The sequence below is a fragment of the Mobula birostris genome, chromosome 15 (genome assembly GCF_030028105.1).
Source record: "Mobula birostris isolate sMobBir1 chromosome 15, sMobBir1.hap1, whole genome shotgun sequence".
Taxonomy (NCBI): Eukaryota; Metazoa; Chordata; class Chondrichthyes; order Myliobatiformes; family Myliobatidae; genus Mobula; species Mobula birostris.
In genome coordinates, this window is record NC_092384.1 from 80,269,712 (window position 1) to 80,296,051 (window position 26,340).

At 45.3% G+C, this 26,340-nt stretch overlaps 2 protein-coding genes across 3 annotated transcripts in view; both read left to right on the forward strand.

Moving 5' to 3' along the window:
- Positions 1 to 17,862, forward strand: part of ciao2b (cytosolic iron-sulfur assembly component 2B) — a 34,804-nt gene extending 16,942 nt beyond the window's left edge. Inside the window, exons 3-5 of the mRNA XM_072279990.1 lie at positions 1,300 to 1,425; positions 12,687 to 12,732; positions 16,387 to 17,862. Coding sequence (XP_072136091.1) covers positions 1,300 to 1,425; positions 12,687 to 12,732; positions 16,387 to 16,484 — 270 coding nt within the window. The 3' untranslated portion in view covers positions 16,485 to 17,862. The remainder of the gene's footprint in view (positions 1 to 1,299; positions 1,426 to 12,686; positions 12,733 to 16,386) is intronic.
- Positions 17,863 to 24,324: 6,462 nt separating this feature from the next.
- The window catches only part of LOC140210751 (fatty acyl-CoA hydrolase precursor, medium chain-like), a 95,786-nt gene continuing 93,770 nt past the window's right edge, over positions 24,325 to 26,340 (forward strand). The window contains exon 1 of one of the 2 annotated variants that reach the window (XM_072279991.1): positions 24,325 to 24,427. In XM_072279991.1, the coding sequence (XP_072136092.1) occupies positions 24,370 to 24,427 (58 nt within the window). In that variant the 5' untranslated portion in view covers positions 24,325 to 24,369. The remainder of the gene's footprint in view (positions 24,428 to 26,340) is intronic. The other variant, XM_072279992.1, reaches the window with a different exon arrangement.

A 26,340-nucleotide genomic window follows, 5' to 3' on the forward strand; every position in this document is an offset into this window, starting at 1 on the left:
GAGAAACACCAGGTGAAGGGTGAAACTTCGAGAAGGAGGGATGAAGCAAAGAGCCAGGAAGTTGATTGGTGAAAGAGACAGAAGGCCATTGAAGAAAGAAAAAGAGATGGGGGGAGCACCAGAGGGAGGCAATGGGCAGCCAAGGAGATAACATGAGGACGGGACAAGGGGATGGGAAATGGTGAAGGGGGGGAGGAGGCATTACTGGAAGTTTGAGAAATCGGTGTTCATGCCATCAGGTTGGAGGCTACCCAAACAGAATATAAGGTATTGTTCCTCCAACCTAAGTGTGGCCATATCCTGTCAGTGGTCAGATTAACCAATTTCCCCTGGGATCAATAAAGTATAACTATGACTATGGTGGAGGCCATGGATGGCTACTTGGGAGATCCCGCTTGTTCTACATTGGGTCTCGCCAATATATAAGAGGCCATACCAGGAGCTCCAAGCACAATATATGTCCCCAACAGACTCACAGGTGAAGTGTCGCCTCACCTGAAACAAAAAACACAATCAATATTGAGAACATGCAATGAAGTGTCCTTGAAAGTGAGTCCATAGGTTGTGGGGACAGTTCAGTGTTGAGGTGAGTGAGGTTGAGTAAAGTGATTCCCTCTGGTTCAAGAGCCTAATGATTGAGGGGAATTAACTGTTCCTGAACCTGGTGGTGTGGGTTCTGAGGCTCCTGTGCTACCTTCCTGATGGCAGCAGTGAGTAGAGAGCATGGCGGAGATGGTGGAGGTTTTTGATGATGGATGCTGCTTTCCTTTTGCAGCACTCCATGTTGATGTGCTCAGTGCCTTTACCCATGATGGACTGGGTCACATATCCTCTCATTTTTTGTATGCTTTTCCATTCAAGTGCATGGGTGTTTCTATACCAGACCATGATACAGCCAGTCAACATACTCTCCACCGCACATCTATGGAAGTTTGTCAAAGTTTTAGATGATATGCCGAATCTTTGCAAACTTCTGAGAAAGTAGATGCCGAGTGTTTTGGGCAGAGCAGTTGCCATACCTAGCCTATGATGCATTGAGATGGGGTGTTTTTATGTACAAATTGGTGAGTGTCAGTTGGGGCTTGCTAAATTTTTCAATCTTCCATGTTCAGAGGTTACTCAGAAAGCAGTGCATGTGAACACTTTGATTCTAATTTTTACGCTGGTGGTGTCACAGGTTTCCTTGGTCCAAGAACCTGAACCTTCCAGCTTTGCCCCTCAGGCAGGTTTGCCTGTGAGACAGTCTAACAAGGAGTTTCTGCATATTGTACTGACCCTGCTTTGCCTGTCCTTGTCCAGGTGGTCGATCAAGAGAACAGTGTATCAGTCGCCTTCACGCCTACAATCCCTCACTGCAGTATGGCCACACTGATTGGCTTATCCATCAAAGTCAAGCTGCTGCGATCTCTACCCGCCCGCTTCAAGGTGAGAGCTGCAGACATGTGTGAGCGAGAGTACATGTATGTGTGTGTGTATGTGTATGCGTGCATGTGTATGTGTGCGAGAGTGTTTTGTCTTGTCTTGCGCCCTTAACTCCTGGTGGAGTTGTCAGGGTGCCATCATGACAAGCTTTGCACCAGTCTGTTCCATCTGTCGCGGTTGTGTGCCAGAGCCTGGAACACCGCAAATGTTTTCCCTGTCTATTCTTTAACATTGTCTGTCCATCTTTTCCTCTGTCTACCTCTCCTTCTTCTCCCCATCCAGAGTTCCTTGTAGGACGGTCTTTGCAAGGCCACTGGATCTTGTTACGTGACCATACCATCTCAGTAGCCGTACCATCTTTTCTTTACCATTGTGAGAAGGTCTTCATGGGGGCCAGTGTGGTGCTGGATAGTCTTGCAGACCTGCTCGTTTGTGATGTAGTCCAAGTATGAGATGCCCAAGGTGTTGCAATAGCATCTCATTCCCAATGCCTGTATCTTCCTCTGTAGCTCTGCTGTGAGGGTTCATGTCTCACATGCGTACAGGAAGGTGGAGAATACCAATGCACGCAGGAGTTTGATCTTGTACTTCATGGTGATGTTGCTGTCCCTCCATACTGCCTTGAGTTTGGATAGTGCAGTCATTGTCTGTGTGGTTCTTGCCAGGACTTCTGGTCTTGATCCTTCATCACTGATGATTGCCCCCAGGTATTTGAACTGCTGCACTGTCTCAAGTTTCTGTGACGAAGATGTCTGTTGTGGTGGCACCGTTGGCATTTGCCATGAGCTTGGTTTTCTTGGCACTTATTTCCGTTCCAAACTTTGTGGAGGCTGTATCAAGATGGCTGACCAGGTTGGCCAGTTTGTCCTCTTTTCCTGCAAGTCCATCAATGTCATCAGCAAATCTTAGGTTTGTGATGTTCCTCCCTCCGATGCTGACTGTGCCCACATGATCTTCAAGAGGAACACTCTTGATCCGTTCCAGGAAGACGTTGAAGAGAGTGGGGGAGAGGAGGCAGCCCTGACGGACTCCTACAGAGTTATGGAAACACTCCCCGATGGTGCCATGAGCGAATACTGCACTGGTTGCCTTGGCGTAAAGCTGATGGATTGTATGAATCAGCTTCTGCTCCATGTTGAATTTCTTCATGGTGGTCCATAAGGCATCATGCCAGATTCTGTCAAACGCCTTCTTAAAGTCTGTGAAGACGTGGTAGAACTCTCTGGTGCTGAAGATGTTCCTCTCAGAGGGTGCGAAGGTTGAAAACATCGTAGTGGTACTTCTGCCCTTACGGAAGCCAGCTTGTTCCTCGGCAGTGGTGTCTTCTGCCTGAGGTCTCAGTGTGTTCAGGATGATTCTGAGCATTACCTTGCTTACATGGCTGAGCAAACTGATGGTGCAGTAATTCTGGCAAAGTTGGAGATTGCCTTTCTTGAGAAGCACAATGATCAGCGACTGAGTCCCAGGTGTCAGCCTGTCTACCAGATCTTATTGCAGATGGAGGTAAGCATGTCTATCGTGGCCTCTCCTCCATGCTTCGGCAGTTCAGCAGGGATGTTGTCAACTCCTGCTGACTTCCCGCATTTCAGTGATTCTATTGTGGCTTCAACTTCTTCACGCATGATTGGATAGTCTTCCTCATTGGAAGATTCCTATACATTCAGCAGGCTTGGATCCCCTTTGCTCTGGTAGTTGTACAGTTCTGAACAGTACTCTGTCCACCTTTCCATTATTTCCTTTTCTTCTGTGAGACTTTTGCCATTTTTGTCTTGGATGGTGTTCACTTCGGCTTGTTTTTCTTTGGTAAGATCTTTCACCAGTTGGAATGCCTTCTTTGTGTTGTTGTTGGAGGGGCTGTCTTCAATGTCCACACATTGTTCGGCTATCCATCTTTGCTTTGTTTCCTTCATTTCCCTCCTGATTTCCTTGTTGATTTTCCTGTATTCTATTCCTCCCTCTGCTGTGTTTTTATCTTTCTTTAATTTCCTCCTTGTGTCACACATATCCAGTATCTTGTTAGTGACCCATGGTTTAGACTTGCGGCGGCTTTTCCCCAGAATCTTGCTTGCTGTTTCCGTCATCACTGTGTTAAAGTTATTTGTGGTGGTCTCCAGGTCTTCATCAAGGAGGAGTATTGGTGAAAACTTCCCCCCAACTGCTTCCTGAAGTTCTTCAGAAATGGCGGAGTCTTTCAGTTTTTCAAGGTCAAATCTCAACCGGCTGTTTTTTGGCTTGTTGATTCTCCTCAAGCGCACTGTGATGTTCATCATGACGAGGTCATGGTCACTGCCCACATCTGCTCCTGGGAATGTTCTGGTCTTTGGCCTGTTCACACCAGATTTGTGCCGTCTTTGCACCCGGCTATAGTCAGTCTGGTGCTGTTGACCACTGGGGGCATGCCATGTCCATCTTCAGGATGCTTTGTGCTCTCCAAGTGTGTTCGACAGCACCATGTTGTTGTAACTGGCAAATTCCAGCAGGCATAGTCCCCTCTCATTGGAGGTGTCATTGCATGAGGAGCTGATGAGATCCCCCCACTCATCTTGTGCGTCTCTGCCCACCTTGGCATTCCAGTCACCCTGAATGATCAAAATATCTTTTTTGTCCACCTTGTCGATGACATCTTGTAGATTCTTATAGAATTCTTCAATGTGTTCATCGTCATAGTCCGTTGTTGGGGCATAGACTTGTGCCACTGTGATGTTGAATGGCTTTACTGGCAGGCGGATGGTCATGAGCCTGCTTGACACTGGTTGGCATCCTAGGACTGCGTTCTTGATGGATTTGTTGACTAGGAACCCTACGCCATTTTCATGTCTGTTCTCTTCTCCGATGTAAAAGAGTACATGTCCTTCCTTAGTATGCACTTCCCCAGCGTTCTTCCATCTGGCTTCACAGAGCCCGAGGAGGTGAGATATCAATTGTATCTCATGCGTGAGTTCCTTGAGTTTCCCTGCTTGGTTCAGCGTTTTTACATTCCATGTGGCGATTGTGATGTTCTCTCTGCCACGGATCTTCTGTGTCGAATCACCAGTAGCACATCCATCGCTTCCACCCTGGTGTGAGATGGATAGCGCGGTCATTGGTAACCCGGGCTGCGACCCATCCGGTATGAAGTTGCTTTATGGAGTACTCATCATGCGGCGTGTCTTGGGCATCTGAAACCTGGCAGAGCCCATCCTCCAGGTTGTGCGAGAGTGTGTGCATGCACAAATGCAAGGAGGCGTCACTCGCCTGGTGATCTGTGCATGACTGAGTGTACGTGCGTGCAGTTTCATTTGCCTGATGATGGGTTTTAATCAGAATCATATTTATTATCACTGATGGGTTATGAAGTTTGTTGTTTTGTGCCAGCAGTATAGTGCAAGAGAAAAACTTGCTGTAAAAACTTCTAGTATCCTGCTTTATATTATCAGCTACTTTGCCCTCATATTTCATCCTTTCCCTTTCTATAGCTTTTTTAGTTGCATTTTGTTGGATTTTAAAAGCTTACTAATTATCCAACCCCACTCATTTTTGCAACCTTATATGCCCTTTCTTTAGCTTTTATGCAGTCCTTAACTTCCTTTGTCAGCCACGGTTGCCTGTCCCTGCCATTTGAGAACTACTTCTATGGGACATATCTGTTCCGCGCTTTGTGAACTATTCCCAGATACTTCAGCCACCTCTGCTTTATCATCATCCCCGCCAGTATCCCCCTCCAATCCACCTGGACAAGCTCCTCTGTCCGTGCTGGCAGGTTGGCTAGAGTTGTTCGGGTAGGTTTAAACTAACAGCAGGGGAATGGGAACTGGAGTGATAGTGCTGAAGATGAGGTCGTTGGTTTACAAACAGAGACTCCTACTAAGGAGAGACTAATGATAGGACAAAATTGCAGTCAGCAGAATGAGTTGTAACGTAAAAGCAGACAATCAAAAAGGGTGAATTCAGGATTGGAGGTGAATGTGCACAGTATACGGAATAAAGTAGGTGAACTTGTAGCACAGTTACTGATTGGCATGTGTGATGTGGTAGGCATCACAGATTCATGGCTGAAAGAAGATTATAGCTGGGAGCTTAATGTCCAAGGATACACATCATATCAAAAGTACAGACAGGAAGGCATAGAGGGTGATGTAGTTCTGTTGGTGGAAAAGAAATGAAATTAGATCATTAGAAAGAGGTGACATAGGGTTGGAAGGTGTTGACTCATTGTGAATAGAGCTAAGGATCTACAAGGATAAAAAGATCCTGATGAAAGTTGTCCACAGACCCCCAAACAGTAATAAGGATGTGGTCTACAAATTACAATGGGAGGTAGAAAATGCTTGGTAAAAGACAATATTACAATAGTCAAACAACAGGAATTCTGCAGATGCTGGAAATTCAAGCAACACACATGAAAGTTGCTGGTCTCGAAGGGTCTCGGCCTGAAACGTCCCCCTCCCGCTTTCATATCTCTTACTAACTCTTCCTTCAGTTAGTCCTGACGAAGGGTCTCAGCCTGAAACATCCCCCTCCCACTTTCATATCTCTTACTAACTCTTCCTTCAGTTAGTCCTGACGAAGGGTCTCAGCCTGATACACCCCCCTCCCACTTTCATATCTCTTACTAACTCTTCCTTCAGTTGGTCCTGACGAAGGGTCTCGGCCTGAAACGTCGACTGTTCCTCTTCCTAGAGATGCTGCCTGGCCTGCTGCATTCTCCAGCAACTTAGATGTGTATTACAATAGTCATGGGGGATTTCAATATGCAGGTAGATTGGGAAAATCAGATTGATGGTGGATTACAGGAGGGGGAATTTCTAGAGTGCCTATGAGATGGCTTTTTAGATGAGCTCATGGTTGAGCCTACTGGGGGATTAGCTATTCTGGGCTGGGTGTTGTGCAATGAACCAAAATTGATTAAAGAGCTTAAGGTAAAAGAACCCTTAGGGGCATGTGATCATAATATGATCAAATTTACTGTGAAATTTGAGAAGGAGAAGCTGAAGTCAGATGTATCAGTATTATAGTGGAAGAAAGAGAATTACAAAGGCATGAGAGAGGAGCTGGCCAGAATTGATTGGTTAAAATAACACTAGCAGGGATGACGGCAGAGCAGCAATGGCTCGAATTTGTGGTAGCAATTCAGAAGCCACAGGATATGTACATCCCAAAGAGGAAGAAGTACTCTAAATGAAAGATGACACAACTATGGTCTGATCTTCATCTAATTCACAACAACAGACAAACAGAATCTGTCTAAAGTAATAACACACAAACATTTGTACTTTTCATGTCTTTATTGAACACATTGTTTAATCATTCATAGTCCAGGCTGGAAAAAGTATGTGAGTCCTTGTATTTAATAACTGGTAGAACCTCCCTCGGCAGCAATAACATTTCCTGTAGCTGCTGATCAGGTGCACAATGGTGAGTAATCTTAGACCATTCCTCCATACAAAACTGTTACAGTTCTTCATTATTTCTGGGATACTTTGTGTGAATAGCCCTCTTCAGGATCTCAATTGAGTTAAGGTCTGGGCTCTTACATGGCTAGTGCAAAACACAAATTTTCTTTTTAATCCATTCTGTTGTTGATTTACTCTTGTGTTTCAGATCATTGTCTTGTTGTATCATCATACTTCTATTAAGCTTCAGGTGACAAGCTGCTTACTCTCACTTTCTCCTGTAAAATATCTTGACACAATATTGAATTCGTTCTTCCGTCGACAATTGCAAGCTGTCCAGGTCCTGAGGCAGCAAAGCAGCCCCTAAGCATGATGTTCCTGCCACCATGCTTTACGGTTGGGATGAGGTTTTGGTGTTGGTGTGCAGTGCCCTTTTGCCTCCAAACATAGCAGTGTGCATTTCTGCCAAAAAGTTCAACTTTTGTCGTATCTGTCCAATGTACATTGTCCCAGAAGTGTTGTGCAACATCCTGGTGATCTTTTGCAAACTGGAGACATGCGGCAATGGTTTTTTTTTGAGAGCAGTGGTTTCCTTCGTGCTGTCCTTCCATGAACACCATTCTTGTTCAGTGTTTTTCTTATAGTGGACTGATGAGCAGAGACTTTAGCAAGTTCTAAAGATTTCTGTAGGTCTTTTGCTGTTACTTTTGGTTTCTTTTTCACCTCCTTTAGCATTGCATGTTGTGCTCTTGGCGTGATCTTTGCGGGAAGCCCACTCCTAGGGAAAGTAGCAACAGTACTAAATTTTCTCCATTTGTAGACAGTTTCTCTTAATGTGGACTGATGAACACTTGGGTCTTTAGAAATGCTTTTGTAGCTTTTTCCAGCTTCATGAATCTCCATAATTCTTCCAAAGTCGTCTGAAAGTTGTTTGATTGAGCCATGATGCACATCAACAGCTCTTTCTTGAGAAGAGCTGGCTCTGTCAGTAACCTGACTCTTGTGTGTCTCTTTTTTATAGGTCAGGGCACCTTTACAACCCTGACTTCAAATAGCTTTTGTAGAAGACATTACCCCAGATGTTCACATACACTTTTTGAACCTGGACTGTGATTGTTTATATGTTGTTTTTAGTGTTGAGGAGGGAAGTACAATTGCTTGTGAGTTATTAGTTTAGGCAGATTGTGTTTGTCTATTATTATGACTTAGATGAAGGTCAGACCACATTTTATAAGTAATCAATGCAGAAAACCAGGTAATTGTAAAAGATTTACAAAATTTTGCTTGCAACTGTGTTTTGCATCAATCCTCATGTGGAACACAACTAGCAGTATGGTGGAAGTTCAAGGCGTCAGGAGTCATGAAGTGTGTGAAGTTATCGTTACTAGGGAGAAGGTTCTTGGGAAACTGAAAAGTCTAAAGGTAGGTAAGTCACATGGACCAGATGGTGTACATCCCAGGTTTCTGAAAGAGATGGCTGAAGAGATCGTGGAAGCATTAGTAATGATCTTTCAAGGATCACTAGATTCTGGAATGGTTCTGCAATACTTGAAAATTGCAAATGTGACTGCACTCTTCAGGAAGGAAGGAAATTATAGGCCAATTAGTCTGACCTCAGCAGTTGGGAAGATGTTGGCATCGACTGTTAAGAATGTGCATTCGGATACTTGGAGGCACATGATAAAATAGGCCATAAGTCAGCACGGTTTCCTCAAGGGGAAATCTTATCTGACAAATCCGTCGGAATTCTTTGAAGAAAAAACAAACAGGATAAACAAAGGGTGGATGTTGTGTACTTGGATTTTCAGAAGTCCTTTGACAAGGTGCCACATATGAGGCTGCTTAACAAGTTACATGCCCATGGTATTACAGGAAAGGTTCTAGTATGGATAAAGAAGTAGCTGATTGGCAGGAGTAGAAGTGGGAATAAACGGAGCCTTTTCTGGTCAGCTGCCATTGACTAGTGGTGTTCCACAGGGGTCTATGTTGGGACTGATTCTTTTTACGTTGTGTGTCAATGATTGGATGATAGAATTGATGGTTTTGTTACAAAGTTTGCAGATGATATGAAGATAGGTAGAGGGGCAGATTGTTTTAAGGAAAGAGAGAGGCTAAAGAAGGACAGACAGATTAGGAGAATGGCCAAAGAAGTGACAGATAGAATACAGAGTCGGGAAGTGTATGTCATGCACTTTGGTAGAAGAAATGAAAGGGTTGTCTATTTTCCAGATGGAGAGAAAACACAAAAATCTGAGGCACAAAGGGACTTGGAAGTCCTTGTGCATGATTCCTAACGGTTAATTTGCAGGTTGAGGCTGTGGTGAGGAAGGGAAATGCAATGTTAGCATTCATTTCTTTTTTAACAACAGAATGGAGATTTATACAGTACGAAACAAACAAATCCAATATATAATTCATAACAATAAAAAAAGCACCCAAAATAGAATTATGTAAAATTAGTTTCCACCCCAACCTCCCACTGAAAAACAAACCCAGGCCAACCATTTCTGCGTGTAAAAGAAAAAAAATTAATCGGAGCTTTCAACCCCAGACAGCTGTAAATATATATAGGATAAAAGAAAGTATAATGCCAACTACCAAAAGTATAATGTAATTCAGAACAAAAAACCGTATAATGTACAAAAAAAAGCTGAAAGTAAGGGATTGTAGCATACAAAAAAGGATAAACTTACCCTGAAGGAGAGCTATGGGAATATTCAAGAAAAGGTCCCCACACCTTATGAAACTTGATGTCTGAATTAATAAGTGAACAATTAATCTTTCCGAGGTCTAAACAGGCCGCAATATCACTAAGCCATTGAGCGTGAGTGGGTCGGGCAGCATCTTTCCACCTAAGAAGAACCAACTGTCTAGCCAAGAGAGAGGCGAAAGATAATGTTCGGCATTCATTTCAAGAGGACTAGAATATAAAAGCAAGGATGTAATGTTGAGACCTTATAAGGCACTAGTGAGGCCTCGCTTGGAGTATATGAGCAGGTTTGGGCCCCTTAGGAAGGATCAGCTGAAACTGGAGAGGGTTCAAGGGAGGTTCACGAAAATGATTCTAGGGTTGAATGGCTTGTCATATGAAGAGTGTTTGATGGCTCTGGGCCTGTATTCACTAGAATTTAGAAGAATGAGGGATGACAGTCTTATGTGAAATGCTGTCGTAGGAAAGCAACATCCATCATCAGAGATCCCCACCAACCAGGCCATGCGCTTTTCTCACTGCTACTATCAGGTAGAAGGTACAAGAGCCTCAGGACTTGCACCATGAGGTTCAAGAACAGTCACTATCCCACAACCATCAGGCTCTTGAACAAAAGGGATAACAATACTTGCTTGCCCATCCATTGAGCTATCCCACAACCAATTATCTCATTTTAATGTTATCCCGTGTTCTCATTATTTGTTGCTATTTATTTGCACAGTTTGTTGTCTTCTGCGCTCTGGTTGATCTTTCATTGATCCTGTTATAGTTACTGTTCTATAGACTTGCTGAGTATGCCCGTAGGAAAATGAACCTTAGTGTTGTAGATAGTGTCATGTATATACTTTGAGAATAAAATTTACTTTGAACTTTGAACTAATTGCATCAATATGTTAGGTCCAGGATAGATCTTTTAAGATGTTGACATCCAGAATCTTGAAGCTGCTCCCTCGATGAGGACTGGTGTGTGTTCCCTCCTGTACCTAATCATGTGGCCATTAAGTGTATACTTGGGGTCTTTTGTTGCTGTAGCCCATCGACTTGAAGGTTCGCCATGTGATGCATTGAGAGATGCTGTTCTGCACACCATCATTGTAACACATGGTTATTTGTGTTACTGTCACCTTTCTGTCAGCTTGAACCAGCTGGCCATTCTCCTCTGACCTCTCCCATTTACCACAGTGCTGCCGCTCACTGCATGTCTTTTGTACTTTGCACCATTCTCTGTAAACTCTAGAGATTGTTGTGCTTGAAAGTCCAAAGGGATCAGCAGCTTCTGAGATAACTCAAACCACCTATCTGGCACCCACAATCATTCCACAGTCAAAATCATTTATATCACACATCTTCCCCATACTGATGATTGGTCTGAACAACAACTGAATCTGTTCACCATGTCTGTATGCTTTTACACATTGAGTTGCTACCACATGATTGGCTGGTTAGGTATTGACACTAATGAGCAGGTATACCTAATAAGGTGGCCACTGGGTGTACCTTTGTCAAATAAAAGCTAATTTTTATCTAGTTGTTATTATCCATTAGTGAGCCCACCCTCAATCTGACAGGTCAGCGAGCTTGCACCCGGTAGAGAATTAGAAACATATTTGGATTGAATTGAATTTATTTAAAGCTTACATCCATCCCACAACATGTGGGAGTAAAAATCTTCGCGCTATGACTCTGTTGCAGTGTACAGATATGTGAATTTATACGTTGAATGGCTTGTAGAAAGAAGCTGTCCCATAGCCCGTTGGTCTAGGATCCAGCTGCACAAGGCGGGTTGCAGGCCGAGGTTTTTGAGCTTCTTGTCAAGTCTGGAGGGAATTATGGTGTTGAATGCTGAACTGTAGTCCAGGAACAGCATTCTAACGTATGCATCTTCCTCTCCAGGTGAGTGAGGACGGTGTGTAGTGCCCTGGCTATGGCGTCATTGGTAGGTGAATTGTAGGGATCCAGTGTGGGTGGTTGCATACTGTAGATGTAGTCTTTAACCAGCCTCTCAAACTATTTACTTATAATTGAGATGAGTGTGATAAGACATCAATCATTCAGGCATGCTACCTTGGTTTTCTTAGGTACAGGTACAGTGATGGACGATTTGAACAGGAGGGCATTGCACACTGGGAGAGAGAGATTAAAAGCGTCCATAAACACACCAGCCAGCTGTTCTGCACACACTTTGAGGACCCGCCGTGGGATGCTGCCCAGCCCCACTGCCTTGCAGCTTTTGACATGTTGGAATGTTCTACGTACCTCATCCTCTGAGGTGACCAAGGAGCAGGTCTCGTTGACGGCTCTCCTTGGGGGTTCAGTCTTATCAACCTCGAATTGAGCATTAAAAAAAATTTAGCTTGTCGGAGAGCGGGGCAGGAATGTTGGTTACACTGCTGCGTTTCCTCTTGAAGTCTGTGATGGTGTGCAGTCCTTGCCATACGCTGCATGTGTCATTGTAACAGAGTTATGACTGGATTCTGTCCCTGTGTTGCCATTTTGCCACCTTAGTGGCTCTACATAAATCATAGTGGCATTTCTTGAGCTCCTGTTGGGTCTCTGGAGCTGAAGGCTTATCCCTTGTGCTGAGAGCAACATGCACTAAACTATTTTTCCAAGGCTTCTGGTTTGGATAGACCAGGACAGATTTTTGGAGTGCAGTGTCTTCAGTGCACTTCCAAATGAAGCTTGTGACCACTGCTGTGTAGTTGGAGATGTTCTCAGCTCAAAATGATTCCTAGGTGATGCTACCAAAGCAGTCTTGTAACATTGACTCTGATTGGTTGGACCAGCAGCGGATGGTTTTTGCTATGGCAACTTCCTGTTTCAGTTTCTGCCTGTAGATGGAGGATCTGCAAGATGGAGGAATGGTCAGACTTTCCAAATGGAGGGCGGAGAAGTGCTTTGGAGACGTTGCAGAAGGGAGAGTAGCAGTGGTCAAGTATGTTTCCTCCCTGTGTGCTTACCTCAATGTGTCGGATAATTTGGAAGGGAGATTTTGCAGGAATGGTGTGGCAGGCAGAGAGGTGCTCATTGATGGGGAGGGACAAAATGGGGTACGGAGTTAACATGCCATCCTTTTCTCAGACCCTGCTTTTGCTCTCCACAAGCAGCTCATTCTTGACGTTGTGTCCCTCCAGCTTCTGTTCTGAACTTGACCTTCTGTTATGGGTTTGTTCTCCCCGCAGGTGGATGTTCACATAACACCAGGGACTCACGCCTCTGAACATGCAGGTAAGCAAACCAGAACCATCAGCAAACACTCTAATTGTGCCACGTATATTCACGTCCAGATCATTTACATAAATGATGACTAATAGGGGTCGTGACACTGACTCATCCTGGGGCACCCCACTCATCACAGGCCTCCAGTTGTTGAATCAACCTTCAAACAGTACCTTCTGCTTCCTATCATTGAGCCTATTCTGAATCCCAGTGACCTCAGCCTCAAGATCAGGGGCCCACAGTAGCCTAGTGGTTAGCGTGATTCTATTACAGCTCGGGGCGTCAGGGTTCGGAGTTCATTTCCAGCTATGTCTGTAAGGAGTTTGTGCATTCTCCCTGCGAGTCCGTGGGCGTGCTCCTGTTTCCTCCCACGTATAGTAGTAGGTTAATTGGTCTTCGTATATTGTCCTGTGATTAGTCTGGGGTTAAATCAGTGGCTTGCTGGATGGCTCAGCTCATTGAACCGAGGGGCTTGTTCCACACTGTATCTCTAAATAAAATAAAATAAAATCAGCTTGCCTTGCGGGACCTTGTCAAAGGCATTATTAAAATGCATGTAGGCAGTAGCCTCTCCTCTACCTTCGTCTCTTACCTCCTTAAGATCTTGAAACGATTCCTTGGAATATCCTCGAAGCCCTAATGTATGTCCTCCCTTATTAGAAAAACTAAACAATAATCCCTCCATAGAACATAAAACAGTACAGCACAGGAACTGACCCTTCAGCCCAGAATGTTGTGCTGATCCAATTAAATGGCCAACTAATCTCTTCTGCCTGCACAATGTCCGTATCCTTCCCTTTTCCTCATGTTAATCTGCCTAACAAGAGTTATAGAGCACTGCAGCACAGTATCAGTATCCCAGGACACTGAGCTGCCGGTGCTGACCTTCTGCCAGGCATAATTCTGTTATGGCCCCATTATTGAATATTGGATGGCCTATATAGACTGGACCTGGAGAGAATGTTTCTAATAGTGGTGGAGTCTGGGACTAGAGGGAACACACGTCTCTTTAGAAAACATATGAGGAGGAATTTCTTTAACCAGAGGATGATAAATCTGTGGAATTCAGTGCCACAGAGTCTGTGGAGGCCAAGTTATTTGAATATATTTAAAGCAATCTTACTAATTAAGAACCTATCAACTTTCGCTTTAAATATGCCCAATGATTTGGCTTCCACAGCCTTCTGGCAACACATTCCACAAATATGACATACTTTGGCTAAAGAAATGTCTCCTAATCTCTATTCTAATGGTGTTTTATGAGACTGTGTGCTCTCTGATCCAAGACTCCTCCACTGCTGGAAACATCCTCTCCACCTCCACTCTATCTAGGCCTTTCAATATTAGATAGGTTTCAAAGAGATCTTTTGGCACCAACATGGCATGTCCTAGCTTACTAACCCCAACTAGTATGTCTTTGGACTGTGGGGGGAAACCCATGCGGTCACAGGGAGAACGTACAGACTCCTTACAGACAGTAGCATGAATTGAACCGCGATCGCTGGTGCTGTAAAGTGTTGCACTAATCACCACACTACTGTGCCGTCCATTGCAGGGGGAACCTGTGAAACTTAGAGCTTAAAACTTTACAGCACATTAACCCCTTACAGACAACAGGAGGAAGTGAATCCGGATAACGAGCACTGCAGAGCAAATGGTGATGTCATCAGATTTCTTCAAGGAAGCTAGATCAACACTCCAGTCACCCAGAGAAAGGAACTGTAAGACCATAATACAAACAGAATTAGGCCATTTGGCCCATCGAATCTTTTCCACCATTCAATCATGGCTGATTTATTTTCCCCCTCAACCTCATTCTTCTTACTTCTCCCTATAACTTTTGACACCCTGACTAATCAAGAACATATCAAACTCCATTTTAAATGTACCCAAAAATTTGCCCTCCACAGATGTCTCTAGCAATGAATTTCACAGGTTCACCACCCTCTGGCTAAAGAAATTCCCACTCATCTCTGTTCTAAAGGGACATCCTTCTATTGTGAGGATGTGCCCTCTGGTGCTAGACTCCCACACTATAGGGAAAGGTGCAGATGTACCCACCTCTACCACTTTCTCTGGCAGTTTGTTTTCATCTGGTTCAGAATCAGAATCACTTTATTGCCAGTATGTGAAACATACCAGGATTGATTGTGGTTCGCTGCCAAGCAGAAAACACAGGACAATACCATAACAGACAACACAACAGCAGCCAACAATTTATAAGACAATAGTGAGCGGAATGGTCACATGTGCAAATGTCAATTATCAAACTTAAATAAATGTGAACATATAAACCAATTAAATAATCATCACAGGAGGAGGAGATTAGGAATGACCATTTAACGAATGTTGTGCAGGGACAGTTAACATATTGCACCTGAGTGAGTTTTGTGGAGAAGCTTCCCCTCTCTTAAATATTTCCTATTTCACCTTAAACCTATAGACTCCCCTGCACTAGGGAAAAGTTGTAATCATCCACCTTACCTTACACTCCTCATGGTTTTATAAACTTATGTAAGGTCACCCCTCAGCCTCCTTCCCCCCCAGGGAAAATAATTCCAGCTTATCCGTCTCTCATAACTCAAGCCTTCTAGTCCTGACAACATCTGCGAACCTGTTCTACACCCTCTCCAACTTAATGACATCCTTCCTGTAACTAAGTAAACATAACTGCTCACAATGTTCCAAATGCAGTCTTACCATCAGCTTGCACAACACAATAAGTTATTTACCATGGTAGGGGAATTCTAGGACAAGAGGGCATGACTTCAGTATTGAAGGACATCCATTTAGAACAGAGATGCAGAGAAATTACTTAAGTCGGAGGGTAGTAAACCTGTGGAATTTGTTGCCACGAGTGGCTGTGGAGGCCAAGTCATTGGATGTATTTAAGGCTGAGATAGATAGGTTCTTGATTAGCCAGGGCATCAAAGGGTATAGGGTGAAGGCAGGGGAGTGGGGATGACTGGAAGAATTGGATCAGCCCATGATTGAATGGCGGAGCAGACTCGATGGATCAAATGGCCTACTTCTGCTTCCACGTCTTATCTTATGGTGTAATGCTTTAAAGCAGCCAGCTATACGTCCAGGGTACAATTCCTGCCGATGATGGTCAGGAGCTTGTATGTTATCCCTGTGACCACATGCATTCCCTCGGGGTGCTCTGGCTTCCTCTCACATTCCAAAGATGTACAGGTTAGGGTTAGTGAGTTGTCGGCCTGCTGTGTTGGCGCCAGAAGCTTGGTTACATTTGCAGGCTGCCCTCAGCACATCCTCGCTGATTTGGTTTCATTTTGCTGTATCGTTCGACATACATATGACAGCTAATCTTTGTCTTTTTATCTTTAACAATCCATTCCAGCTCCGTGTGCTCAGTGCCCTGACTGTTGAAGGCCAGTGTGTAAACACTTCACCAACCTGTCTGCCTGTGTCACTGCTTTCAGGGAACAATGTACCTGTTTCTCCAGTCTGTGTTGTTCTACACTGCTCAGGGCCCTGCCACTGACTGTGTGCAAATGGGCAGCGGACGTTTCTGTAATGACTGGGGCCCCCATGGAAATGGGGGCCTGAGGAGTGATTTGGTTTTGTATGTGACACTACTGATGGGATTTACTGTGCCTTGCACTCCGATCTTTCTCAGCGAATGTCTGCTTCCTTCCCCAGTGAACAAGCAGCTGGCAGACAAGGAGCGAGTGGCTGCGGCTCTGGAGAACTCTCACCTGCTGGAGGTCGTCAATCAGTGCCTGTCAGCCAGAGTCTGAGCTCCTCGCCGACACTGGAACACTGGGTGCTGGCGGGCCAGGCTCCTGGGACAAGGGACAGGGTTTTGGCCGGGTGTCTGCAGGTGTGTGTGCGCACACTTGGGTACGTGGAGTGGGTGTGCCTAAGTGTGAGTGTGTGTACACATTTGTGAACAAGGAGTAGCTGGACAAGGGATATCAGTAACACGTGTGTGTACAAGGAGCATGTGAGTTAGTCTGTGTGCGTGTGTGTGTAGGCTCACACTTTGTGTGTGTTTGGGATATGGAATCGTGAGTGTATATGTCTGTGGATGGATGTATGTGTGTGCATCTGGGTGTGTTTGTGTGTGTTTGTCTCTCGGAGTCATGAAGTTGGACGAAGGTCTCTGTAGTCTGAATGAGAGTCAGAAATCTTTCATATCCTCTGTGGGTGAAGGTGATTGCACACTGTCCCTTCTCTCCTGTCGGTCACTGTTGGTGGGGGTGGGCAGTATTACTGCCAAGGCCCAGCACTGGGAGGGATGGAAATTAGTTAATGATCCCATCCTCAGCAATAACCTCTGGCCACAGTCTAAGATTAGTCCCTGGGGTTCTGGCAAAGCCGTCTCCCTGTCCTGTTGCTTGATATCCCCCTCTCACAGGTGTTACTTGTACTTGCTGACACACTGCTTTGCACACACAAGGCCCCTCAATCCCAGGCACCGTACGGTGCGGCCAGTTGCATTCGGAATGTTTGCCTCTGGATCGTTTTCCGCAGATTATTAACAGAATAAACTCTGCTCTGCTCTGTTCTGTTCAGCAGTAGCTTTAAGGTGTATTGTTTTGGGAAACAAATACAGACTAGATTTACTTGCAATCCCTGACTTACCACAGTGGGTGTAAAATCATTCAGGTTAACAAGATGAGTAAATATTTTAACTTTTCTAATTACTATATCCACTTGTCTGGGAGGAGGCTGAATGACATTTGCCCCTCCCCCCACCTCAAAGTTATCGTCAGTAGCATTGCTGTCAGAGTAACACACAAAATGCTGGAGAAACTCAGCCGGTCAGGTAGCATCCACGGAGAGGAATGAACAGTCAATGTTTCCTGACAAAGAGTCTCTGCCTGAAACGTAGATTGATTATTCCTCTCCATAGATGCCACCTGACATGCTGAGTTTCTCCAGCATTTTGTGTGCTACTTTGACAGCAGTGTTACTGTATTTTATATTTTACACAAGGATGGTGCATATATGGAACAAGCTACCAGAGGAAGTGGTAGTATTTTGTGTGTGTTATTCTGGATTTCCAACATCTACTAAATCTTTTGTGTTGATGATATGTTGCTGTCAAATCGCTTTTATTTGCAAATGCGTGAAACCAGACTGAATAAAAACTTCAAAGTGTGTTGATTCTTCTGTTAGTTGTGGTTGTGTTATGTTTCCCCTCAGGTCTGTACATGTGTTTTACTCGTATATCAGTACAACATTGGACAAGCTGTCCTAAGTTAAGGTAAATCTATTATCATGTACGCTCAAAGGTCAGAGGAGAATGGCCAGACTAGTTCAAGCTGAAAGGAAGGTGACAGTAATTCAAATAACCAATGTTACAACAATGGTGTGCAGAAGAGCATCTCTGAATGCACAACACGTTGAGCCTTGGAAGTGGATGGGCTACAGGAACAGAAGACCACACCAGATTCCACTCCTGTACCTAATAAAGTGGCCACTGAGTGTATGTCTTCTGCACACCACTGTTGTAACGATTGTCACCTTCCTATCAGCTAGAACTAGTCTCTCAAAACTCTGACCTCTCATTAACAAGGTATTTGCCCACAGAATTACTGTTCACTGGATTTTTTTTTACCATTCTCTGTAAACCCAAGAGTTGTGTGTGAAAATCCCAAGAGTTTCTACAATACTCAAACCACCCCATCTGGCACCAATAGTCATTCCACAGTCAAAGTCACTTTAATCACATTTCTTCCCCATTCTGTTTAATCTGAACAACCGAACCCTTTATCATGTCTGCATGTTTTTATGCATTGAGTTGCTGCCAAGTGTTTGGCTGATTAGATATTTGCATTAATGAGCAGGTGTTCCTAATAAAATGGCCACCGAGCATTTCCAAGTCAGGATGTTGTGTGGTTCAGAGGGAAACTTCCAGGGGTGGTGTTCCCCTTGTTTTTGCAGTTGGTAGAGGTGGTGGGTTTGGAAGGTGATGTCTCAGGCAGCACGTATGGATTCAATCAAATCCTGTTGAATATTGAAAAGCTTAGACAGGGTGGATGTGATGATGTTTCCTATTGTGGGGAATCTAGAATCAAAGGGCACAGCCTCAGAATAAAAGGACATCCTTCAGAACAGAGAAGAGGAGAAAAGAATTGGTGAATCTGTGGAATTCATTGCCACAGACAGCTGTGGAGGCCAAATCATTGAGTATATTTTAAGCAAAGGTTGATAGGTTCTTGATTGGTCAGGGCATCAAAGGTTACAGAGAGAAGCCAGGAGAATGTGTTTGAGAGGGATAATAAATCTTCCATGATGGAAGGGTAGAGCAGACGTGGTGGGCCAAATGGCCTAATCTCATCCTGTTTTATGACCTCACATCTGCTCTAATTACTAATGCGAAGAAAGCTGTGCCAATTATTTTCTCACTTTACCACCTCAGAAAAATAATAATTTGAAGCAGATATCAGATTTCCTTGTCCGGTGTAAAGAGCTCCAGGTCTTTTATTGTTGTCCGGGTCAGTTACATTCTTCAAGGATCAAGTTTATTTGCCATATACATTTACCTGTGTGTAAGGATGCCCTTATGGTGCAGAGCCATTTGGTACTGAAGTTCCCTGTGGTCACTGAGTCATTGTACAGAGAATGATCCACCCACAAACAATCTAAGCCTTTCAGACTCCTTCACTCCCTGACTACCACCTTGACTGTGCTGTGTACACCTCCAAAATGCAAGACAGCAGATCACCAAGACAAAGACTTTGGAGACACAAGAGATAGCAGATGCTGGAATCTGGAGCACCACACAAGATGCTGGAGGAACTCAGCAGGTCAGGCAGCAGGGCTGCACGCTTGGGCACAGCGGGCTCTCCAAGCCCAACCAAAGGTGTAATTGTTTGTCCTTTACATCTTTTTTACGATCACAAGACATTGCTGGTTATCAAGAACATCAAGAATTGCAAGTTGCTCGATAGCAGAGGACTGGATTTGGTGTGGACGTGTTGCTGTCTGCTACAGGAAGACATCAGTGTAGGTGTGCAGTCTAACAAATGGCGTGAGTGACCATCTTGGATGATTTTCTTCTGATCGCAAGAACCTGTTGTACGAGGTTAAGTATCTGATAAGTTTCTCTCTTTCTGTTCTTATTTGTTCATTCCTCATCTGTTAGGGCAAAGCAGTGGAGTGAGAATGGCTCCGGGGGCAGTGTTTTGTACTCTGTGTGGGATGAGGGAAGTCTGGGAGACCTCCAGCCTCCCAGATAAACACATCTGTACCAGGTGCACCAAGCTGCAGCTCCAGAGGGAACATATTAGGAGCTGGAGCTGCAGCTCGACGACCTTTAAAATGACCAGGGAAATGAGGTGATAGACAGGAGCAAAGGGGAGGTAGTCACCTCTAGGCTGCAGGAGACAGGTAACTGGGTGGCTGTCAGGTGAAGGGCAAATGCACAGCCAGTGCAGATTATACCTGTGGCCGTTCCCCTCAATAATAGGAATATAACTTTAGGTACTATTTACAGGGACTACCTACAGGGGTGGGGGGCTCAGTCACTGGGTCTCTGGCACTGAGTCTGGTGCTGTGGCTCAGAAGAGCAGAGAGGTGAAGAGGACTGCAGTGTTGATAGGTGATCCCATAGAAGAACAGAGACGAGGTTCTGAGGCACGAGAGGAACACCCAGATGATATATTGCCTTCTTGTTGCCAAGATCAGGGATGTGTTGGATTGTGTCCATGGCATTCTCAAGGATGAGGGTGAGCAGCCAGAAGTCTTGGTGCATATTTGCACCAATGGCAGAGGTAGACAAGGTGAGGAGGTCCTGAAAAGAGATTTTAGGGAACTAGGTAGAAAGCTGAGAAAAAGCATCTCCAGGGTTGCAATCTCTGGATTGCTGCCTGTGCCACGTACCAGTGAGGATAGTAATAGGATGATTTAGCAGGTGAATGCGTGGCTGAGGAACTGGTGCAGGGGGCAGGGATTCAGATTTATGGATCATTGGGATCTCTTCTGGGGAAGGGACTTCCTTTACAAAAGGAATGGATTACACCTGAACCAGAGGGTGTCCAACATCCTTGCGGGCAGATTGGCTAAAGTTGCTCAGGAGGGTTTAAACTAATTTGGTGAAATGATGGGACCTGGAGTGATAGTGCTGAAGCTGAGGTAGCTGGTTTACAAACAGAGGCAATGTGTAGTCAGGAGAGGCTGTTGATGGGGAAAAGTTTCAGTCAATGAGATGAGTTGCAATATAAAAGATGGAGAAAATTGAAGAGGATGAATATAGGACTGCAGGTGTTATGTTTCAATGAGTACAGTGTATGGAATGAGGTGGAGAAGTTCTGCAGATGCTGGAAATCAAAGTAACACATGCAATATGCTGGAGGAACTCAGCAGGCCAGGCAGCATCTGTGGAAAAGAATAAACAGTTGATGTTCGATCCAAAGACCCTTCAACAGGATTGGAAAAAAAGAGATTAGAAGACATAGTAAGAAGGTGGGGTAGGACAGGAAGAAGTACAATGCGGTAGGTGATTGGTGAAACCAAGAGAGGGGGAGGGTGAAGTAAAGAGCTGGGAAGTCAATTGGTGAAAAGGGTAAAGGGCTGGAGAATGGGGAAGTCTGACAGGGGAGGACAGAAGGCCATGGGAAAAAAGAGAAGTAGGAGCGCCAGAGGGAGGTGATAGACAAGTAAGGGGATAAAAGTGAGAGAGGGAAATGGGAATAGGGAATGGTGAAAGAGAAGGTTTGGTAGGGGAGTGGATGTTCATGCCATCAGGTTGGAGGCTACCCAGATGGAATATAAGATGTTGATGTTGCTCTTCCAGCCTGAGTGTGGCTTCTTTGGAGCAGTAGAGGAGGCCATGGACTGACATGTCAGAACAGGAATGGGAACTAGAATTGACGTGGGAGACCACCTCGGTCGGTACATGTGACAACTGTAAACAAATTTACTAATTCACCCCTCAGCCTCCTACACTCCAGTGAGAACAGAGCCAGTTTCTCCAGAGTCCGCTTGTAACTCAAGTCCTCCAGGACCCACAGTCTCCCATGAATCTGTTCTACACTCTTAATCACATCCCCTTAACTCATTTTCTAAAAGATATTACATAGAACAGTTAATTTCACAATGAACCCGGTAATCACTCAACCAGTTGGGAAATACAGAGGAGACTTGACCCAAAAGCAGAGCAGAGGAGATGATTTAGTGGTTAGGGATGGCTTTACTAATTGACAGCAAAATAACAAGCCATGAGGGGGCACAAAACAAGAGGGAACAGATACTAAACATAACCAGCAACAAGGTATCTGAAGCTGAGGAGCAACTGGTTGAGGCCAGGTGGTTCAATGAATGAACAAAGCCTGGGGTTAAATAGGCTGCAGGTGATGAGTCTGGAATGAGCGACAGGTGAATCTTTTTAGCTGGGCAGAGACTGCGAGGTGCTGACATGTGAAGGCCTGACAAAAGAATATTAAAGAATGAATTGCCCTCACAGCTTATGGCTGGAATCAAATCCTGACGTCATGAAAATGGTGAAGATGACAACGAGCTGTAATGTCCATCAATGTTTTGGCTCAAACTTGGTTGTGTTTTAGGTTTGTAGGGATGGTCTTGAGGGAAGTGCAAGGAATTCTATTCAAGATTATTTATTTATCTCATGTACATCAAAACATACAGTTAACAACAACACACCTGAAGGTGTGCTGGGGGCAGCCAGCAAATGTCGTCACACATTCTGGTGCCAACGCAGCATTCCCACAATACTCGACAAAACAACACAGAACACAACAAGCATCAAAACAACAACAGTAAAACAAGCCCTGTTCCTCCCATCCACCCCTGCACACACACACATCGTCCTCCAGACCCAAGACAGTACATATTCTTCAGCCTCCAGTAGACTCAGATTCACACTGATGTTCTGGGGTAGGTTAGTGTTTAGGGGGCAGGGGCCAAGGGCAGTTAGAGGTCAGGGGTAGTAAATGTAAAATGGGGGCAGGAACAGCAGTTTGGAGTTTGTCTGCGAGTCCCAGGTCAGAGGTCAGTATGGGTGGGAGACATGAGGATTGATGGCTCTCACCACCTCCCCTCTGGTCACTAATGTCATTAGTCTGTGCAATTTTGGAAGTTGAGGCCCAAAGGTCAAACCCATGAGCAATGAGTCCTGCTGCTGATGCCCAGGTCAGCTAAAACCAGAGGGCAAAGTCCAGAGCTCGTCAAGTGTGGAGACAGAGGCCCAAAGGTTGAAGCCCTGACTGGGTTGGCTTGTCTGCAAGTCAGAGATCGGATGTCTGAGAGTCTGTCCCAGGGACTGAAAGTTGGAGACCCACCGTCTGTGAGTCTGGACAAGGTTTGGAGGCCTGGAGATGACCTGTCCTTGTGTTGGAGGTCTGTGTGGGTGGGAGGGTGGGAAGGGGCTTGCTTTGCTGTTGTTGTCTTCTTTTGTTCTTGTTCTGTTCTGTTCTGTTGAACATTGTGGCCGTGCTATATTGGCACCAGAATGGGTGTTGACACTTGCAAGCTGCCCTGAACACATCCTTGGGTGTATTGGTTGTTAAAGCAAACAACACATTTCCCAGAAGGCATAGTCCATTCAGCCCATCGAGTCTGCCCCACCATTCCATCATGGCCGATTTATTATCCCTCTCAACCCTATTCTCCAGCCTTTTCTCCATAACCTTTGGCACCCTGATCAATCAAGAACCTATCAATCTCTGCTTTAAATATACCCAATGACTTGGCCTCCATTGCCGTCCGTGGTAATAAATTTCACAGACTTCACTGACTGTTTAGATGTACGTGTGACAAACCTGAATTTGGTCAACGATCTGTGGTGGCAAAGTCCATGAATGTATGACAATTAATGTTTAGCCCACTCCCATCAGGTAGGAGGCTGTGTAACATCCACGCCTGGACCACCAGACTCAAACAGTAACCAGTACCGTCAGGAAGAATCCTCCTACCCACCCCGCTCATGGACTGTTTGTCCCTCTCCCATCAGGGTGGAGGCTACGTAGTGTCCACACCAGGACGGCCATACTCAGAAACAGTTACTTTCCTCAAGCAAGGCTGATCAACACCTCCGCCTACTAACCCACCCCTCTACACGCCCAGATAGCACTACTTTATCACTTCCTGCCAGTCACCTTGTGTACAGACACTCCTGTGCCAAGCGTCACTTCATGGACATACAGTCAGTCTGTGTATATAAGCTAACTGATATATTTACATTGTGTTTTATTATTATTATTGTGTTCTTTATCTTTTTGTGTTTCTTGTGCATTATTGGATCCGAAGTAACAATTATTTCGTTCTCCTTTACACTTGTGTACTGGAAATGGCTCTAAACAATCTTGAAAAGTGAATCTTGTGTGAGTGTATGTGTGTGTGTGTGTGTGTGTGTGTGTGTGTGTGTGTGTGTGTGTGTGCGTGCGCGCATATATATTACAATTAAAGGTTATTTTTGAAATAAAATTGGAAAATGAAATGCTGATTGTTTTGCAAAGTCGATTCCCCTTTCACAATCGTCGGTTTCGGACTTTGTCAGGGTACAGCTTTGGGGACTGTCTCTAAGTGTGCAGCGTTTTCGGCTACGTGGAGTGCGCACGCGTTTTTCGCCCGGCTGACAGAACAACATTAGCACCACGCTCCCTCCCGAGACGGTGTACCATCTGCCGCCGAAGCCGGCCCCCTTCAATCAGCGAGATGCTGTCAGGCTGGTTGGTGGCGTTGCTCGGCGTCCTGGTGGTGGCTTCGGCCGCAGGTGAGGGGCTGATCCAGCGGGGAGCGTACGCACTCTCACCTCTTTGCTCCTCTGTAGAGCGCAAGGGTCCCGAGCAAGTCTATAGGCAATCGTCCTGCTCAGCCTCATTGTTGACTTGCTTGGATCTTCCTCTACCGAGGCGGGTACGGTACAGTGATGTAAGAGGGTTATTGTTGAGCTGACGGGCCCGGGCTGGCACGCAGTTTACTCTGGAGAAGTTTAACAGTTATTGAGTATATTTAAAGCGGAGGTTGGTAAGATACCTGATTAGTCAGGGCGTCAAAGGTTGCGGGAAGAATGGGGTTGAGAGGGGTAGTAAATAAGCCCTGATTGGCTGAGCAGATTTGATGGGCCGAATGGTCTAATTCTGCTCCTATCGCTATGGTGACTGGGAACAAGAGAGGATAAAATCGGAAACAATCCGAACGTTTTTTCGGGGTTCAGAGCCAAAAAATGGGATCAATGTTAGATAATGGAATCAGCCCACAGAGAGCCCCAGGGTGGGAATAGGAACTCACTTGTGTCTAGGACCCTGCAGGACACTGGTGAAGGTTGGGGTTTATTCCCAAGGTTCAGTCATTGCCTTCAACTGAATTCTGGCCTCACCTTGCAGTTCTGGTCGCCCCATTACAGGAGGAACGTGGAGAGGGAGCAGGCGGGGTTTATCAGGATTGGAGGAGATGATTGGCGTGGTGGAGATACGCCTCTCCAAAGGAGGTGTCAGGCGCTCCTCCCTCCGCAAGTATGTCCAAGAGAGGCCTACAAGGTGTAGCACCTGCTTGGCCCCTACCCTGCACCCCCCACCCCAATCAGGGTCATGTGAAGCCATGGGGGCAGGTGGTGGATGGATGGTCATAGGAGCAGCTGGTGCACATAACATGTCTTGGCTATGAGACCACTGACACCAGGCAGACAATCTCTGAAGAGTATTGATAATGGCTGGGGTCCCGCGTCTTATAAAGACACTGTCCGGAAGAAGGCAATGGCAAACCACTTCTGTAGAAAAACTTGCCAAGAAAAATCATGGTCATGGAAAGACCACGATTGGTCATGGCATATGACAGGGCGCATAATAATAATGATGATGATGCTTTGTGAGGGCACGTGGCCAAGTGCCCACTGAAGGTCTTGAGTTGGAGCCCCAGCCGAGGCAGTGTGTTGTGTCTTTGAGCAAGGCAGTTAACTACACATTTCTCTGCGACAACACTGGTGCCAAGCTGTATGGGTCCTAATGCCCTTCCCTTGGACAACATTGGTGTCGTGGAGAGGGGAAACTTGCAGCATGGGCAACTGCTGGTCTTCCATACAACCTTGCCCAGGCCTGCGCCCTGGAGAGTGAAGACTTTCCAGGCGCAGATCCATGGTCTCGCAAGACTAACAGATGCCTTTATTTTATTATTTATTTGTTTGTTTTTGTAACTTGTAGTAATTTTTTACTTGCACTGTACTGCCACACAAAACATAACAGTGATAGTAAACCCGATTCTGAATTTCCTTTCACTTTCAGCTTCAAGCATCATTGTAGATTAGAAAGCTGATGGAATCCCAAACTCCTTTCTTTGAGAAAAATAAACTAACCCGTCTCCGCACATCTCCCTTAAACTTTCAGAATTTGCCCTTTCAACCCAGGGGAAAATACTATCTGCCTACTCTGTCTATGCCTCTCATAAGCTTATAAACCTCTACCTGATTTCATCTCAGCCTCTGCCGCTCCGGAGAAGTCACCCCAAGTTTGTCCAATCTCTCCTCAGAGCTCGGAGGTGTTGATCAGCCTTAGTGCCTGGGGAAAGTACCTGTTTTTGTGTCTGGGGGCCCTGACGTGGATGCTATGTAGCCTCCTCCCTGATGGGAGTCATCAGATGGGACTTATCAACCTCCCTGCAGGTTAACGTGATTGAGCTCTCCTGCAATTA